This window comes from Mustela nigripes, chromosome 3, assembly GCF_022355385.1.
Source record: "Mustela nigripes isolate SB6536 chromosome 3, MUSNIG.SB6536, whole genome shotgun sequence".
Taxonomy (NCBI): Eukaryota; Metazoa; Chordata; class Mammalia; order Carnivora; family Mustelidae; genus Mustela; species Mustela nigripes.
In genome coordinates this window covers 195,312,228-195,329,553 of record NC_081559.1, presented here as the reverse complement: position 1 = coordinate 195,329,553, position 17,326 = coordinate 195,312,228, and the positions used below count along the sequence as shown (strand labels likewise).

Here is a 17,326-nt window from a genome sequence, read left to right as displayed (position 1 = left end):
CAACGTGTCTCTGAATCTCTGCCCCCTCTGCCACCCACAGATCTCCTCCCGACACAAGTTCCGGCTATTCCACGTCCTGGAGGCAGTCATCGAGTCCAGCGACTCCCTGGAGGAGGCCTGGGAGAAATCGTTCATGCAGCTGGCCCTGGAGAACATGACCAAGTCCACGGTGTGCCTCCCATCCCAGCAAATAGGCCACTTCTGGGAATGCAGGCTGCTGCCCTCAGCATCCAAATAATGGTGGGGGTGCCTGGCCCTGTGGCTGACCAAGCGATTTCTGTCCTTTTCGTTTTCTTACTACCAGCCCCTTCAGAGGGACCATCTCCTGTACCCGTTTTACAGTTGAGAAAGATGAGATTCGGAGAGATCATTGCTTGTCTGAGTCTACAGGGCCCAAAAATGGAAGAGCCGGATGTCAGCTGTGGTTTAGTGCCCTTTCCTGGAAGTCTCTGCCCTGGGTCCCCCCACCACCACCACCTGCTTTACCATTCCCATGCCTGCTTCCCACACCCACCCTCTGGAAGCCCTCCTATGAGGCCCACCCATTCTCCAGGTTTAAGTCAGCTCTGCTGCCACTTTCTGGGTCCTACCTGCTAGACCGCACCTCTCCTCCCCGCCCACCTCAGGATGCAGTCTGGGTCCCGGGACCTCCCCCAGGTCTGTCAATGGCCTCAGGGACTTCAGATCCCAGGACTCGCAGAGGGCTGCAGGACAAGCAGAGCCTACCGGCATCTGGGGCGGCCTGGCTCAGCCTCCCTACAGGTGGACAAGAGCCCCTTGGAGGCAGGGTGACACCTGTTTCTGCACACACTGCTGCCCATTGCCAGCTCTCCAGTGCTGCCCAGTGCGAGCACTTCTATATGTAGCACGAGCTGGTCCAGGACTCAGAGGGGAGAGCAGGCATGTCCTCACCCAGGTCCCAGCCAACTGAGCATGTCTGCTGGTGTCTTGGTATCCACAGCCCCATCTGGGACCCCCTGTAGCCCATCCCAGCCAGGGGCAGCGTCGCGGAGACCCCAAGCCTTCCTCTTTCCTGGCTCACTTTCCTGCTTTGGACACACTCTCCAACAGCTTCTTGAGAACGTGTGTTTGGGAAGTACAGCTTGAGACCAGACATTTCTGGAAATCTGTCTTGTCCTGGATCATCCTGGACTCTGTGTGGGAGACTGTGGACAGAAACATCTGAAATGAAGTCAGGACAGTCAGGGTAGTTCCCAAGGCCACGTGGGAGGTGGATCTCATCCGCGCCTACACCTGGATGAGTGCGCGCTTCAGGCCGAGCTGACCGCAAACGGCCACATTGTGTTGCATTTCCCAGAATGAGGCTTATTGCGCTGAACACCGACCTAACAACCAGCATAGTGACCCAGCCTGTGTAGCTCAATGCTGATTAGTTTTGCCTACACCAATCGTAATTCTTAAACGGCTTCAATAAGCCTGTGGCTTTTGTCTGTACAAACTCTTTCTCTTCCAGTCCAAGCACGTTTCCGTTTCCTGTTGAAATGGGATTGGGGGCCGGGGGTGGGGGGATTCCTTTAGGATTCCCAGACCCCAAATAAACTTTTGGTTTGCTTTGCAGCTCAGTACTTTCCCATTCGACAAGATCATTGTTGTGTTGGTGACGGTGTCCCGTGGTCTCCTTGCTGCCCGGATGCAGCCATAGAGACTCAAAGCCAGTTGTTAAGCCTTTGTTAGACCTTTGTCCGCCCACTCCTTCCTGCTGACAGACGTGCGTTCTTCCTTGAGTCTGCACGCCCTACAGCTCCCCAAGGACGCCTCACTCTGGGTCTGTCCCTTGCCACCATGCCTTCCAGCCCTGCCTCCTGCAGTCTGGCTGCTTGGGCTCTTTGCTTCTGGAACATCCCTCACTTAATTCACTCATGGTCTCACCCCCGGGGTTCCTCGAGCCCCCAAGGCTCCAGGGACACCTAACGCGCCGGTGCGGGCTGCTCCGTGGTCCCCAATGTTCTCATTGGCTCTCTTTGTCTCCCAGACCTCCCGCTGTATTCCCGGGTCTGGTCCTTGTGCCTTCGACTCTCCCGCGATCTTGATTTTGTCCCCAGAATGTTCCTTTTCGCATCATGCTGTTTATAGCATTTGTGGTTGTAATACCTCCGCTTATCTCTCAGGATGTTAAAGACAACAGCTTCGCTTGACGTTTTCATCTCTCCGTTTGGCCGGCATTTCCTCCAACGAGCTGTTTTCTGGGTTTCGTGGGGGGTGTGGTGGTGGTTTCCGTCTCCCACACCCGAGGCTTCTCCAGCGTGGCTGTCTGCCCATGGTTAGTGCAGAGAGGGAGCTCTCTCTCTCTCTGGGTCCACTGTAGCTACCAGTGAGCCCACAGCAGCCTGGCTCCTCTGCTGACCTCTGTGGCTTTCGTCCTGGGCTGCCCAGATTTCCCAGAGAAGACCCTAACACACTGCCCAGCCAGAGCGGGGGGGGCCCCGGGCAGCAGCACAGTGGAGGGCCTGGCTTCCTGCCACAGACCCTCGCCTGCCCCTCCGGAGGCCGAGACTCCAGACTTTGCTGGGCCCTGCAGGTGTGCCGAGTGGGCACAACACCGGGCACCTGACCCCCTCTTGAACCTCTGCACCCTCTCCGGACCCCTGGCTGCAGAGGTCTGGGAGACATGCCCCCTGCGAGTCTCCCAGCAATGGCAGCCCTGGCCCTGTGGCTCGTGCTCAGGCCCGTTACCTCTCACTCATCGGCAATCCAGCTCTCAGAACGTGGCTGCTGTTTTCCTTTTTAAATCATCTCCTAAATGTTGTCGTGTTGAGGTGTTATTTTGAAAGAGCAAAATCAGCTTCAATCCACCACCTTAATGAGAAAGCCCTTGTATGGAAACTTGGAGTAAATTATAAACGGCGATGATTTTATATGAGGTTTCCAGCGGCATCACAGGGCGTTCAGGGAGGGACCGTGGACCCCCCTCACTTCCAGATGCCACCAAACACGGGACGGACTCCTGGCCTCGGCCCAGGGCTGACCCTGGGGCCCTGCCCTCACACCAGCAGCCACAGAAACACCCCGGGTGTTTCCCTCCCAGGACCGGAGACCAGAGGAACCTGAAAGGAGCAGATGTGGCCGCATAGAGCCCGGCTCCTCTGTGCCCTTGGCCTCCGCCTCACCAGACCGGGGTGGGCCTCTGCCCCCAGCAGCCAACATCCTGACTCCTCGGACACAGAAGCCTAGACTGGGGCTCTGAATTCACGGGGATAAGGGATCACAGGCCGTGACATTGTCCCCAGCTGCCGGGCTCCCAGGACAAAAGGCGACACTGACAGGCTTCAGGGCTCTTCTCCTGAGTGTGGACCTGGGAGTGGGCTTTGAAATGAGACTAGATGTGGACAGAGAGGTGGGCGGGGACAGCACTCCGGGCTTCGAAGCAAGAAGCACCGTGGACTTCTGGAGCAGTAGGACCACCCAGGGTGTTGAGAGTCACAGGAAGCCCTAAGCCCTGGGGGTAGCGCCTGCCCTTCACCTGCCAACTGTATACATTGGTTTCCTAGCCAAAAACTGCCCGCCCACCAAACCCGACCATGTGTATGAAATGCCAAAGCTTTGCCCAGATGCCCACTTCTCCTTTCTGCCCCCTGCCCTCCAGGAGCTGGAAGAGGCATACCAGGACGCGGCCAGTAACGTCCTGCTGGCCATCTGTAGGCACTCATGGCAGGTGGTGGCCCGGCACCTGGAGACCGAGGTCCTGACGGGTGTCTTCCCGCACCGCAGCCTCCTCTACGTGATGGGCGTCCTGACCTCTACTGGTATGTCCTGCCCTAGGGGCCTGAGGTACCCCCGGCCTCGCCTTGGCCAATCTCTGCAGCCCCCTGTGTCCCCAGGGCAGCGGCTGGGGTAGACACCGAAGGGAGTGAGACTGTTGCCCCGGGGGGTTGACACACGGAGCTAGGCATCACGTGCCCAACAGGGAAGTGTGTCCCTGCAGGGGAGATGGGCGGTGGTCCAAGTGCCCTCCAAAGCCCCCAGCCCCACGGCCTGCCCAGGCCATATCAGGACCCCCATGAAAGGAGACCCCGGGCAGCCAGCTGTGCTGCTCGTCCCCACTGGCCCATGCTCCCACAGTAAGCATTTCCACAGTGGCCGGGACAGAAGCAGAACAGAGCAAGGCGGCTTCGGAGGGTGGTCCAGGTTGGATGTGGGGCCCACGCACTGCCGCACAGTCCTGCCACTGAGGCAGACGGGCGCTCCTCCTCACTCGCGGACAAGGAAGCCAAGCTCACACAGGCAGTGTGAAGAGCCCAGAGCCACCCAGGAGCACATCACGGGCTGTGGCATCCACGACCAGTGTTTCCACAGCAGCCACTACCCCTGAGCCGTGGGCAGGGACACCCTGGACAGTGGGGTCTCTGAGGACTCTGAGGGTGGCCCACTGGGAGGGGTCTTGCCAGGGAGAGAGTTGAGGTAATGCAGAACAACCAACTCTGGCTGAGCCCTGCCCTATGCCAGGCTCCCTGCCCTCAGGAGCTCATGGCCTCACGAGAGAGGCCAGCACCAGGTTACATTTAGGCTCTGCTCACTCACAAGTGTGAGCTGAACACACTGCTGTCCCCAGAAGGCACTTAGCCGCTCTTGTGGCAATCAGGGAGGGCTTCCTGAAGGAGGACGCAGCCAAGCCTGAGTCATGCTTTGAGGAATGTGTAGGAATTTGAAGAGGCAATGGTGTGTGTAGACCTCAGGGCCTTAGAAGTTGGGGCCATGGGAGGAAATGGATGTAGTGACCCCACCATCTATAGGGGGGCCGGGCCCAGCGGGAGAGGCCTCAGAGTCTGAGCTTCGGAGTTTGGGCTCTGAGGCTGGGAGGAGGCAGGTCCCAGCTTAACTGGGCCTCATACACCCTGCCCGGGACTGGCAAGCTGGGCAGAGGTCCCTCTGTGCCCAGGTGAGTTCTGAGACCCCCAGGGCCATTCCCAAAGCAGCCCTCCCTCTGAGGTTGAGTTTCCAAAGTTCCAGAAAAGCTTTCCATTCTCACAACACATCCCTCTCTGGGTGTCACTTTCCCCCCCTTGAGGGGATTCTAGCACATTCCAAATGGCCAAGCCTGGAGGGACTCCTCCATTCACCATCAGAGAGCCTGAGGCCCTGAGAGGCAACATGGGCCACCTCAGATCACAGAGCAAGGGTAACAGGGCCACAGAGTACCAGCTATCCAGACCTTGAGCCCGAGCCCGAGCCCAGCTCACTGCCCTCACAAAGCCAGGACAAACAGAGGCAAGACTCATCCTGACTCAGTCCAGTGCCCAACGGCTGGAGGAGAAAGAGCCTGAGATCTAGCCTCCATGTGGATGTCAGTCCTGGCCTCCAGCAATGCCCTTCTGTCCCACAGAGGCAATCTTCAAGCAGGGAGACAAGGCTTGTTGGGAAGAGCACCTGGCCCAGGTAGGGATGAGGCCCAGGCACAAGGGCCTCCTGCGGGGATGATGGGGGCAACGGGGGAGCCAAGCGCCTGCTCGCCCTGGGAGGTCGGGGTGGGGGAGGGGAAGAAGGGAGAAGCCCCACCGTCACAGATGAGCAAACAGGCTTGGAGGAGAAGGGACTCCTGGGGCGAGACGCTGGAGGAGTTGGGAGTTGAACCTTGGTCTCTAGATGCCAGGTGCAAGCAGGTGTTCGGCAGACAAGGCCCTTCCTCCCCATCCTGGGTGCTGGATCCACAAGCAAGGGGCCAGAGTGCTTGTGGAGACCAGATCTGAGATCAGGGAGGGAGGAAGCAGGCCAGGGTGGACAAAGCCACCACAGCCAAGGAGCGGTGTCATGCAAGCCCCCTCTGACCACAAGCCCATGTGAGGGGCTCCTGTGGCTGGGACAAGGGACATGGGCCACCTGGCAGACCTAGGTCTGAGTCCAGATTTAACCAACCACAGCTGTGTGACCTGGGCAGCCTACTTTGCCTCTCTGTTCCTTAGTTTCCTGGTCTGTCCAATGGGGATAAAAATACCTCGCTCAAATACTCATTGTGAGGACTAGAGGACATAATCCACACAAAGTGCTTGTCACTGAGCTCAGTACATGGGAGGCCTCACTAAATGCTGGTTAACGTTTTCAGTTACGAATAGTAGTGGCAAGCGGTCACTGTCACAAGTGGCATCTGGTAGAAATAATAGCAGGGCTGCAGGAATACAAGTAATTAATAGGAAAATAAGACAGAAAATCACTAAGGATAGAGAAGTCTTGAACAACATAATTAACCAAATTGATTTAATTGACATTTCTTTCAAATGCAAATAGAACATTCACCAAGACAGGTCATTTGCTGGGCCGTATATCAAGTTTCAATAAATTTAAAAAGACTGAAATCAAACAGAGTACACTATCTGACCAGAAAGTAGATCAGAGATCAGTAGCAAAAATGTACGTGGAAAAACTCCCAACTATTCGGAAATTAGACAGTACACTTCGAAACGACCCATGGGTCAAAGAGGTCTCAAGAGAAAGTAGAAAACACCCTGTACTGAACAATCATGAAAACACAATGTGTGAGAACCCGTGGGGTTCGACATAAAGCAACCTCAGAAGGAAATTTGTTTTAATGCCTATGTTAAAAAAGAAAGATTTAAAATCCATTATCTAAAAAGCTTTCCCAAAAGGTACAAATTGAACACAAAGTAAGTAAGAAAGAAGGAAATAATAAAATCTATAGTACAAATCAAGGAAATTTTTTAAAGCAACAAAACAATAGTGAAAAATCCCAACCATAAGTTATTCAAAAACTTTGATAAAATGATAAGCTCTTTGACAGCCTGACCCAAAAAAGTTAAAAACACAAAGTGCTACTCTCAGGACAAAAAAAAAAAATCACCGCACATCTGTTAGGCATGGAACGGCAATAATAAAATATGATCCCAATAAATGAAGCATTTTCGATCGCACAAACTACCGAACTAACACAAGAAGAAACAAAAAATCTAAGTAGTCTTGTATCAGAGAAATCGGAATCGTAATTATAAACCTTCTCACAAAGAAAGCTCCAGGCCCAGATACTTCATGGGTTAATTCCATTACATAATTAAGAAATAAATACTATCAATTCTCTACGAATTCTCTCAGAAAACAGGAGAAGCGGGGCGCCTGGGTGGCTCAGTGGGTTAAGCCTCTGCCTTCAGCTCAGGTCATGGTCTCGGGGTCCTGGGATCGAGCCCTGCGTGGGGCTCTCTGCTCAGCAGGGAGCCTGCATCCCTCTCTCTCTCTGCCTGCCTCTCTGCCTGCTTGTGATCTCTCTCTGTGTGTCAAATAAATAAATAAAATCTTTAAAAAAAAAAAAAAAAAGAAAGAAAGAAAGAAAGAAAACAGGAGAAGCAGGAACATGCACTAAATCACGTTATATAAGAGGCCAGAACAAACCTAATACCAAAGCCAGACAGACATTACAGAACACTATAAACACCCGTCATGAAGTTAAAGTCAAATTCCTTAATAAAATATCCACAAAATTAATCCAGCAAAATACAAAAAAAAGATAATACACCAAGATGAAGGGGGGGTTTGCTCCAGGGACATGAGGCAAATTAACACATGAACAGCAGTAAGTGCCATTCAATACATTCACAGAACTAAGTGCGGAAATTATCATCTCTCAGTTAAGGAAAAGCATTTGACCACAGGCAACATCCACTGGTAATTCGATGTGTGTTTTCCCACCAAGTGATTCCCCAGTTCTCAGTGGACCCTGACTGGATGTGCTCTCAGCTCTGACACAACCTGGAGATGGCATCAGACCCCACGGGTGGAAGGCTCCGTCCCACAAGACACCCCACCTCAGACGCCAATCGCAAGTCCAGCTTGTGCCTTTTCTTCTGTCCCACCAGCTACAGATCGGAGGTTCCCACACCCCCCTTCCCCTGCCATGGGTTTGATTCATTTGCTAGAGTGGCTCACAGAACTCAGAGAACATCTCATTCCTGGATTGCGGGTTTATTGTAACAGGAGCTAACCCAGGAGCCGCCAGACAGCAGCGACCCCCAGCCCCGGCAAGGGGACGGGCGCCGAGCTCCCTTGCTCTCTCTGGGCCGGCCACCCTCCCCATACCTGCGCCAACATGGAAACTCTTGGCCCCCAGTCCTGCTGCATGTTTATGGAGGCTTCGTTACTAGGCATAACTGAGGAATTGCTGGGCATTGGTAATGACATCAATGATCATCCCCCGCTCCTCCCTGAAGGTTGACAGTGGGACTCAAAGTTCCAACCCTCTAATCATGGTCAGCTCCCCTGGCCGCCAGCCCCCACCTTGTGGCTACCAACCTACAGCCTCTCCAAAAGTGACCACATCAGCTTCAACTCAGTTGTGGTGACAAGAGGACTGAGTGAAAACAAAAGACACCTTTATCTTTCTTACCACTTAGGAAGTCCCAAGGGCTTTAGGGGCTCTGCCAGAAATGGGACAAGAACAAATATTTATCTCGTATTACAAATCACAATATCATAATCTTAATGGCCCTCAAAGTAGGAGTAGAAAGAAATTGATCTCTCTGGAGAACTTGAGCTAAAGATGACCAACTGAGCACCTTCCTACCGAAAACCAGAAGGAGGGCAGAGCTCCCACCCCTGCATTCCTGGTGCACATTGCCCTGAAGTTTCTAACCAGCGTAAGAAGGTCAGAAAAGGTGGGGAATGACATACACACGGCTTGCAGCGGAAAAAGTAAAACTGACTTTCTTGGCAGACGATGTGGTTGTATATACAGAAAACCTTACAGAAGCTTTAAAAACACTACAACTAGTGGAAATCAGCAAGATCTCAAAATACGAGATCAATATGTAGAAGTCTACTGAATGTCTATAGACTAGTAATAAAAAATAACAGTGACATTAAAAACATGAAAGACACAAAGACACAGTTACCAAAATGTCCACAGGGGCCTCACCAAACAGCACAGAGAGCAGTTAAAGATGAGCCTACGCAAGTGGAGATATGGGATGTTCACGGGTAAAAAAGCTCAGCGGCGGTAAGATGTCGATTCTCCCAAAATCAGCTGATAAATTCAGTGTAATACCTATCAACCTAAAAAACTTTAAATTGTCATTAAATGAAAGTTTTAAATAAAAATTAACATTTTACTTCAAATAGTTAATTTTAAATAAAAATTAAAATTTTACACGGAAATTGCAAAGGACCTAGAATAGCCAAAACAATCCTGAAGAAGGGGGAAAGTTGCAAGAATCACAGCACCTGATTTCGAGATTTACCATTGTTTAAAAAAAATTGGAATAAATGTAAAGTTCTTTTTGCTTTATTCAGTGAATCATGAATTGGGCAACCTCCCATCTGGTGTGTAGAAGGGGGCTGCAAAGTCGTGCTCACATGGGAGTATTTATAGGCAGACGAGGTGGGGGCCAGGGAGGAACAGGGTACGGCACCTTTCCTTGGGGCTGGCAGGGGTCTACCAGGCATCTACCTCGCCCCTGCTGACCAGGAGAGCCCAGAGTGACCACAGGTCACAGGCACGAGTGAGTCCGTGTGGGGCTTCTTGCCTTCCGTGAGATCTCTCTGCTTTCCGCACCCGAGCCCCATCTCACACGGAAGCGCTGTTCATCCCCCCGCGTCCTGGGGCTCACCTCGCTGGGCAGAGATCGTAACACGGGGATAAACAGCGCTGCCCTGGGAGATGGGGCTCGGGTGGGGAAAGCAGAAGGATCTCATGGGAGGTGAGTCTGCTGCAGAGAAACACTGAATCAGTTGAGAGTCACAAAACTTGGGACCCCGTGTGCAGTTTGCAAATAAGCCTCATTTCCTAGGGTTACATCTGCCAAGGCTTCTCCTCACTTGGCAGCCCCAACGGGAGCCGTTGGACATCTTGTTGGGGGCTGAGTGCAGCAGGTGGCTGCCCCCGTCCTACAGAGACACGATTTCCCAGGATGCAGGGGTGTTTCACGCTCAGGAGGGCACTTGGGACAAATAAGAAGGGCCCTCAGGGCCCTTGGGGGCATGACTGCCCAGGCATCCTGCCGACTATCCCAAGTCAGTGCCAACAGGTATTGGGCTGCTGGGGTCCAGGGACACTGGAAGAGACTGAACAAAGTCCACCATCTTTTCTGAAGTGAGGAAGGGCAAAGGGAGAGAGAAACTTAAGCAGGGTCCACACCCAGCGTAGAGCCTGACGCAGGGCTCGATCTCACGACCCTGGGAGCACGACCTGAACCAAAATCCAGAATCTGACGCTCAACCGAATGAGACACCCGGGCACACCCAGTGTCTGCCATTTTGAATAGCGAAGCCCGGTGAGTCTGGTGGAACCAGGAGCAGAAGGGAGTCTGGGTTTGGAACAACCGGGAAAGAGAGAACAGTGATCTTGTTAGTGCGTCTCAGTCCTGGACAAACCAACATCCTGTCCATTAGGTTTCTGGACCAGCAAGATGGCCTGTTCCAGGGCCGGTGCGGGGAACGATCAGCCCTCGGGGCCATCAGGTCTTTCTCCTGTTGGCATGAGGTCTTGCTGGGCTCAGTGGGTGCTGACGCGATCAGGGAAGAAACGTAGTTACGTCCATGTGAGTCCTTACAGGCTCCTTCTCCCGGTGTCAGTACTAGAGACAGCCCAGATTTTCAGGCACCTCAGTAATTAATTAAGTGACTTTTGTTTAAATTCCTCCTCTTCTATGTAAAAAATATAAAAATTGTAAAAATATAAAATATTCAGATTATAAAAAATATAATTGTAAAAAAATATAAAATATAAAATATTGTAAAAAATATAAAATATTCAGATTGGTCAGGAAATTCTAAGGCAAGTTCTCCAATAAAGGCAAAACATATCAGCCTTTTAAATTTAGAAAGGAGGCTTCTACCGAACAGGGTGACAAAGACCGTCACACAACAACAACAACAACAACAAAAAACACGTTTTCCAGGGACAGGCCCCTGGCTGAACAGAAACTCCCTGTGAACTCGATCAGATACGTTCACTACGGAGAACTTCCAGGCTCCGGGGGATCTGCTGTCCTGGGAGAGCCCGTCACTCTGGGATCCACCAGAATTCGGCAAGGCTTCCCGCTAATTTAATTTTAGTTTAAGGGGGTTGCTGAGTTCTGAGAATCCCATGAGCCCCGTCAGCCTGGGAGGCCCACATGGGGCCCCGGGGAAACGCGACGTGGTGTGGGCAGTCCCCGGGGGGCCTTGGGTACAGCTCTCCTCCAGCGCTCCAGCAGATTACAGTGGAGACGCCAGTCCCGGGAGGCCTGCTGCTGCTCTGGTCCCTGACCTTGGGGCTGCTGCTGCTGTCAGGCCAACAGCGCAGGGACTTCTGTTTGCAGCCTTGTACCCATGTCCTTCCAAAGCGCTCAGCTGCTGTCCTGAGTTCATCCGACCGGTGGTCTCCCATCCCATTTTGTGTCTTTATCAATCCCCTAATGTTAGGAGATGCTCCGTGTACAAATAGAGCAGCTAGAACACGTCAGGTGCCCTTGGTTATCGTCTGGACCCCGAAACTCCGAACGAAGAAGGGACCTTCCAGGGGGACTTTAAAAAGACCTGTCTGTCATCAGCACGTTTGAGTGACAGCAATCGGTGTGGCCCAGGAGAGCTCTAGGAATGACCTGAGAAAGGTGGCTGCTTTTTGTGGCCGCTGAGGGCATCGTCTTGAAGTTTGGGGATCCGGAATGTCATCCTCAGCTTCCACATTGGGGCTCCCTGCCCCCACCAGCAGGTGCACATCTGACGAAGCTCTGGTACCCCGGGTTAAGAAATCTAAATTTTGCAGAGAACTTTTGGGGACCCTCCCTGGGTTTAGGAAATTCTTCTAATGACTGTGCTTCGTTTGGCCTTTGACCAAGAAATAAGAGATGCTCAGGAAGATCCCTGAGCCTCCAGCGGCTTTATTTTTGGAAGTGACCATGTCATGGTCTCTGCAGAGTCCAGAGACTGTCCTGAGGTCTCAGGTCAAGGAGGAAGGAGCGAGCAGAGGAGTCCCACCAGGCCCACCAGTGTCTTGTTTCAGGCACCTCTTTTGTCTCTCCCTTCTTATTAGGCTTCTGCAATGAACTGCTGAAGCTTTTCTGGGATTGTGAGGACTTTTAGAAGCTTCTGCATTGCAATTAAACTAGGTATCCTGCTCTGTTTGTTTAGTCTAGGAAACCTTGCTCTCAAGTCCACTTCTGAACTAAATGATCCTGTCTCATTGGAATCTTCTCCGTAATGGCCATTGTAATTTTAGGCTGTTTTTAGTAAGATTTTGCCATTTTTGCAGATATTCATAGCTCTGGGACCATAGTTCTTGGACATAAAAGAAGCAGAGGTGGTAGAAGGTGGTGCCCTTGACCCTTTGGGCTTAAGAACCTCATTGTTTTTGTTCTTTTTCTTCTTCCTAGTTTAGCTAAGCCTTTGGGGTTTCTCAGAGCCAAAGTAATGCTAATACCTAAGAGGGATACGCTGCGAGGTTGGGGATCGTGCCTGTTTTGCAGTGCGCCTCACTGTATTGAAATGTCCCTGAGTGTGGCAGGTTAGTGTCCATCTAACCCATTCTGTGACGGACTGACCCTAACACGGGAGTCTGAATTAGGTCGCAAGTGCTCCAATAGTTTTTAAGTACACGACCGTGCCCACCAGTTCTTGCGACTTTTTGGTTCAAGAGGCCAGTTAGTAGGAGCCTTTGTCTATAAAACAAGACGTGCACCACAGCAGCAGTGACCAGGGCCACCAGCAATCCCGGCCTGGAAGTGGGGACCGGGGAAGGACCGAACCCCAAAACCGCGATCTGGAGCCCGGGCTGGGCTTCCAAGCAAAAGGGAACTGCCCAAGCAGGGTGCCCGGGAGACAAGCTCAGCGCCGAGAGGGCGGGGCTCGGCGTGGGGGGCGGGGCTCAGTGCAGAGAGGGCGGGGCTTGTCGTGGGGGCGGGGCTCAGTGCAGAGGGGGCGGGGCTCGGCGTGGGGGCGGGGCTCAGTGCAGAGAGGGCGGGGCTCGGCGTGGGGGCGGGGCTCCGTGCAGAGGGGGCGGGGCTCGGAGCCCACAGCCCTCCAGAGGCCTTACCCAAAACAGCCTCGAACTGGAGACGGCCCAGAGCAGTGCCCCAGCCAAAGACCGAAGTCCGTCTGTAAACCTCCACCTGAAGAAGCTGGAGAACGCGAAGCAAGTGGAGGAAACCGCGGGGAAAGGGGGAAGGTAGAAACCGCAGCGAGGAGAAGGGCGCGTGTGATCCCGCAGCACTTGTGGCGCAGCAGCCACGGGCGCGTGTGATCCCGCGGCACCGCAGCCACGGGCGGAGAACACCAGACTCACAGCCGTGCCTCCTGCCAGGCTCCGGGTGTGCGACGCTCCTGAAAGGGGGAGCCTAGTCCACAGTGACGCCGGTCAGTTCTGCAGTGATGGGATCGCCTGGGGAGGGAGTCAGAGCGCTTTGTGGGGTCGCAGAACACACTCCAGCGCCTGGGGGTGAGAGGTGGTGTGGGTCTGTCCGCGTGTCAAAGTGCGGGGCGCCCCGCAGTAGGGACCCATGCCTTCCACTCTGAGCTAAACACACCTCCATAAAGACAGTCAAAACCCAGACACACAGATGCCAACAGACCATGAATCGACGGTCAAGTTCCCTCGTGGGCAGGGAAATGCAAACCGCAGCCACAATGAGATACCCCCTCACCCCCGACGAGTGCTGGCTTCTACCAGAAAGACGGGAAATAACACGCGTGCCGGCGAGGATGTGCTGAAAAGGGAACGCTCGTGCGTGCTTGGTGGGAATGCAGACTCCTGCAGCCGCCATGGACAGCAGGACGCAGGTCCTCACAAAAGTAAAAACAGAATTGCCGTATGATCCAGGTGTCCTACTACTCGGTATCTGGGAAATGAAAACACTAATTTGAAAAGATACATGCACCTCTATGTTCATTTTTTTATATTATTTTTTCAGTGTTCCAGAATTCATTGTTTATGCACCACACCCAGTGCTCCATGCAATACATGCCCTCCTGAATACCCACCACCAGGCACACCTGACCCCCCCCTTCCCCTCCAAAACCCTGTTTGTTTCTCAGAGTCCACGGTCTCTCATGGTTCATCTCCCCCTCTGATATCCCCCAACTCCCTTCTCCTCTCCATCTCCCCATGTCCTCCGTGTTATTCCTTATACTCCACAAATAAGGGAAACCATATAATTGACTCTCTTTGCTTGACTTATTCCACTCAGCATCATCTCTTCCAGTCCCGTCCATGTTGCTACCAAATTTGGGTATTCATACTCTCTGATGGAGGCATCATACTCCATAGTGTATATGGACCACAGCTTCCTTATCCATTCACCCGTTGAAGGGCATCTTGGCTCTTTCCACAGTTTGGCGACCGTGGCCATTGCTGCTATGAACATTGGGGTACAGAGGGCCCTTCTTTTCACTCCATCTGTATCTTTGGGGTAAATACCCAGTAGTGAAATTGCAGGGCCATAGGGTAGCTCTATCTTTAATTTCTTAAGGAATCTCCACACTGTTTTTCCAAAGAGGCTGCACCAACTTGCATTCCCACCAACAGTGTGAGAGGGCTCCCCTTTCTCCACATCCTCTCCAACACGTGTTTCCTGTCCTGTTAATCCTTGCCATTCTCACTGGCGTCAGGTGTTTACTGCAGCATTATCTACAATAGCCAAGACACGGAAGCAGCCCAAGTGCCCGTCGACGGATGAACGGATAAAGAGGGTGTTGAAACCTTGCGCAGCTGTAGGAAGGAATGAGGTCTTGCCTCCTAGGACAACGTGGGAGGACGGAGCGGGCATCACACTGAGTGGAACAAGTCGGTCAGAGAAGGACAAATGCCACAGGATCTCACTCATGCGTGGAACAGAAGAAACAAAACAGAGGAGCAAAGAAACCAACCAAAAGCCGGACTCCTGAATACAGAGCTCTGGGGGCTGCCAGAGGGGAGGGGTAGGGGGATGGTGAAACAGATGAACGGGGTTAAGAGGTACAAACTTCCAGGTATAAGTATCCTGGGGGTGGCGAGTGCAGCCTGGGGAACAGGGTCGATAACCAGTCGTGGCGTGGCCGGTGTAATTTCCTGAGTTTTTCAACCTGAACCTCAGAGGAGTCACTATGACACCGGCCTGTGCAAGACGAACGAAAGTTGACACCAGTTGAGAACTGGGGCTTCCGGGCAGCGCGGGTCCCATGGGTTCAGCAGACACCGGTCCTGGGGCCGGCGGCCTGGAGTAGCCATCAGGCCCGGCTGCACCCCAGCGTCCCGCAGGCACAGGCAAACCCGGGGCAGACGACAACTCCAGCCTGGGCTGCAAGCCCCCGCCCCGCCCCAGGGAGCATCGCCAGAGGACGCCGCAGGGCCCCTCTGCAGGGGACGCTCTAGGCGGGCTTGCGTCCGGCAACCGCGAGGCTGCGGGATGAAGACCCTCGTGTTCGAAGCCGGGCACCTGTTAGTGCTCCTTAGGATGAACTGCTGGAAACGGAAACGCCTGGGGAAAGGCGCGCACATTTCAAACTGTCGCAGATGCTGCCAAAACCTTCACGGTAGCCCGTCCCCTTCCCACCAAAGGACACTTCCTGCTGACCTCCGGCCATCCTGTTTTTGGCCAGTCTTAGCCGAAAGGATACACTGTCCTCACTTCCGTTCCTTCCCCACGAGCCAGGCTCCGCGTGTGGGGTCTCCGTCCCGCCCGTGCGCGCTCCCGTGCCTGCGGTCGTCCCCGTCCCTTGCTGCTTGGTGAAGCTCTTCACCCCGATACTAACCCTGCACAATGGGTTGCAGGAAAACAAAAAACAAGCAAACAAAAACAACTTACTGCCTCTTTCAGCGTAGTTATGGTGGGTTTGCTGAACAAACTTCTTCAAATATCCATCTCACATTTATCAATCATTTCTTTTAGATTTGGGGGTTTGGGGTCTAACTTAGGAGGAGTATCTTCACCCCCCAAAGACCTGGGGGTCAAAATCTTGGTCTTGTCAAACTGTGGAAATGGGAACATTGAAATAGAGCAGCCCCGTGGTCCTCCTATGTTAGGGCCGAACTTCTAGGACTTACATTTAGAAGACACACGTCACCTGTTTGTCCGTCTCTCATTCATGCTTCCAAACAAGATGCATCAAACATCAACAACATGGTGGGCCCCGTGCCGGGTGCCAGGGAGACAGCCCAGAACACAGGTGGACAGACCCTGGGCTCCCGGCACCTCACTCTGGTTGGGTCCCCTTTGGCTGACACTGAGCCTCTGAGACGTCTGAGCCTCTGCCCAGTGCCGGGGACACGGGCAGACCGCTGGTTTCCAGCCTCTCCTTGAACACCTCCAGGGAGGGAATGTCAGGGAATGAGTTCCTTGTTCCTGGGGGCTATCAAGCAAATCAGAGGGCTGGCTCTGGAGACTCAGGGGAACGAAGCCAAGAGAATGATGGACTCAGGGCTCTGAGTGGCCAGGGCGGGACGGGGAAGGTGGAGGCCTCAGCTCCAGCCCGCAGGGTGGAGGGAGCGAGCACTCCAGCCCTGCCCACACCCCTCTGCTCACAGATGGCTGTTAAGTCGGTCCAGTTCCTGAACACAGATGCGTGGCACAAGGCACTGCTGTTGGCACTCACCAAGCCTGACCAGACATGCCAGGAGCAGCCCCCAGAGAAGGTGGACCATGCCCTGTCTCCCCATAAGCAGCCCCCATGCCTACCGCGCATGCCCAGGGGCTCTGGCCATAGGAGGCACATCTAAAGCAAGGTCCAGGGCCCTAGAAAGACACTGGGACCCAAAGAAACCAGCGGGTCAGGGACCTGAGCATCAGGACTTAGAGCTGCTCCCCTGAAACTCCACCACCAGGCAGGGGGTTTGATGGTCCCAGAGCAGAGTCCTGAGGGTGGCAACAGGAGCTCAGGGAAGCTGGAGGAGCCTGGTCAGGGGGAGGAGGCAGGCTGTCTGGATGGGCGGAAGTGGCTTAGGCCCAGGACAAGAAGCTGAACCTTCCCCCAGGCTTTTCTCTTCATCTACTATGGGCTGATCCTTCAAGCTGAGGACAACAGCACCACCGTCAGGGCACACCTGAGAAGCCTCCTGGACACATCCCACCAGTGGCCCAAGCAGAGGGAGGTAAGGCCCCAGCACCCCCAGCCCAGCCCAGCCCAGGGCTGCCTGATTGTGACCTCAGCCTTAGCCTGATCCCTGGTCATACCCTGATCTTTGCTCAGGTCACACTAAGAAACCTGATCCTTTTCACGCTCTGATCCCTGATCCTGATCACGCTCTGAGCCCTGACCCTGGTCACACTCTGAGCCCTAACCCTGGTCACACTCTGAGCCCTGACCCTGGTCACCTCTGAGCCCTGACCCTGGTCACACTCTGAGCCCTGACCCTGGTCACACTCTGAGCCCTCACCCTGGTCACACTCTGAGCCCTGACCCTGGTCACCTCTGAGCCCTG

General features: G+C 53.7%; 1 protein-coding gene across 1 annotated transcript in view; it reads left to right on the top strand.

Annotated features, from left to right (window-relative positions):
- Positions 1-17,326, top strand: part of LOC132013300 (maestro heat-like repeat family member 5) — a 66,528-nt gene that overhangs the window by 12,369 nt on the left and 36,833 nt on the right. Inside the window, exons 4-8 of the mRNA XM_059392971.1 lie at positions 41-169; positions 3,605-3,764; positions 5,342-5,394; positions 16,433-16,540; positions 16,880-16,996. Of these exons, the coding sequence (XP_059248954.1) occupies positions 41-169; positions 3,605-3,764; positions 5,342-5,394; positions 16,433-16,540; positions 16,880-16,996 (567 nt within the window). The remainder of the gene's footprint in view (positions 1-40; positions 170-3,604; positions 3,765-5,341; positions 5,395-16,432; positions 16,541-16,879; positions 16,997-17,326) is intronic.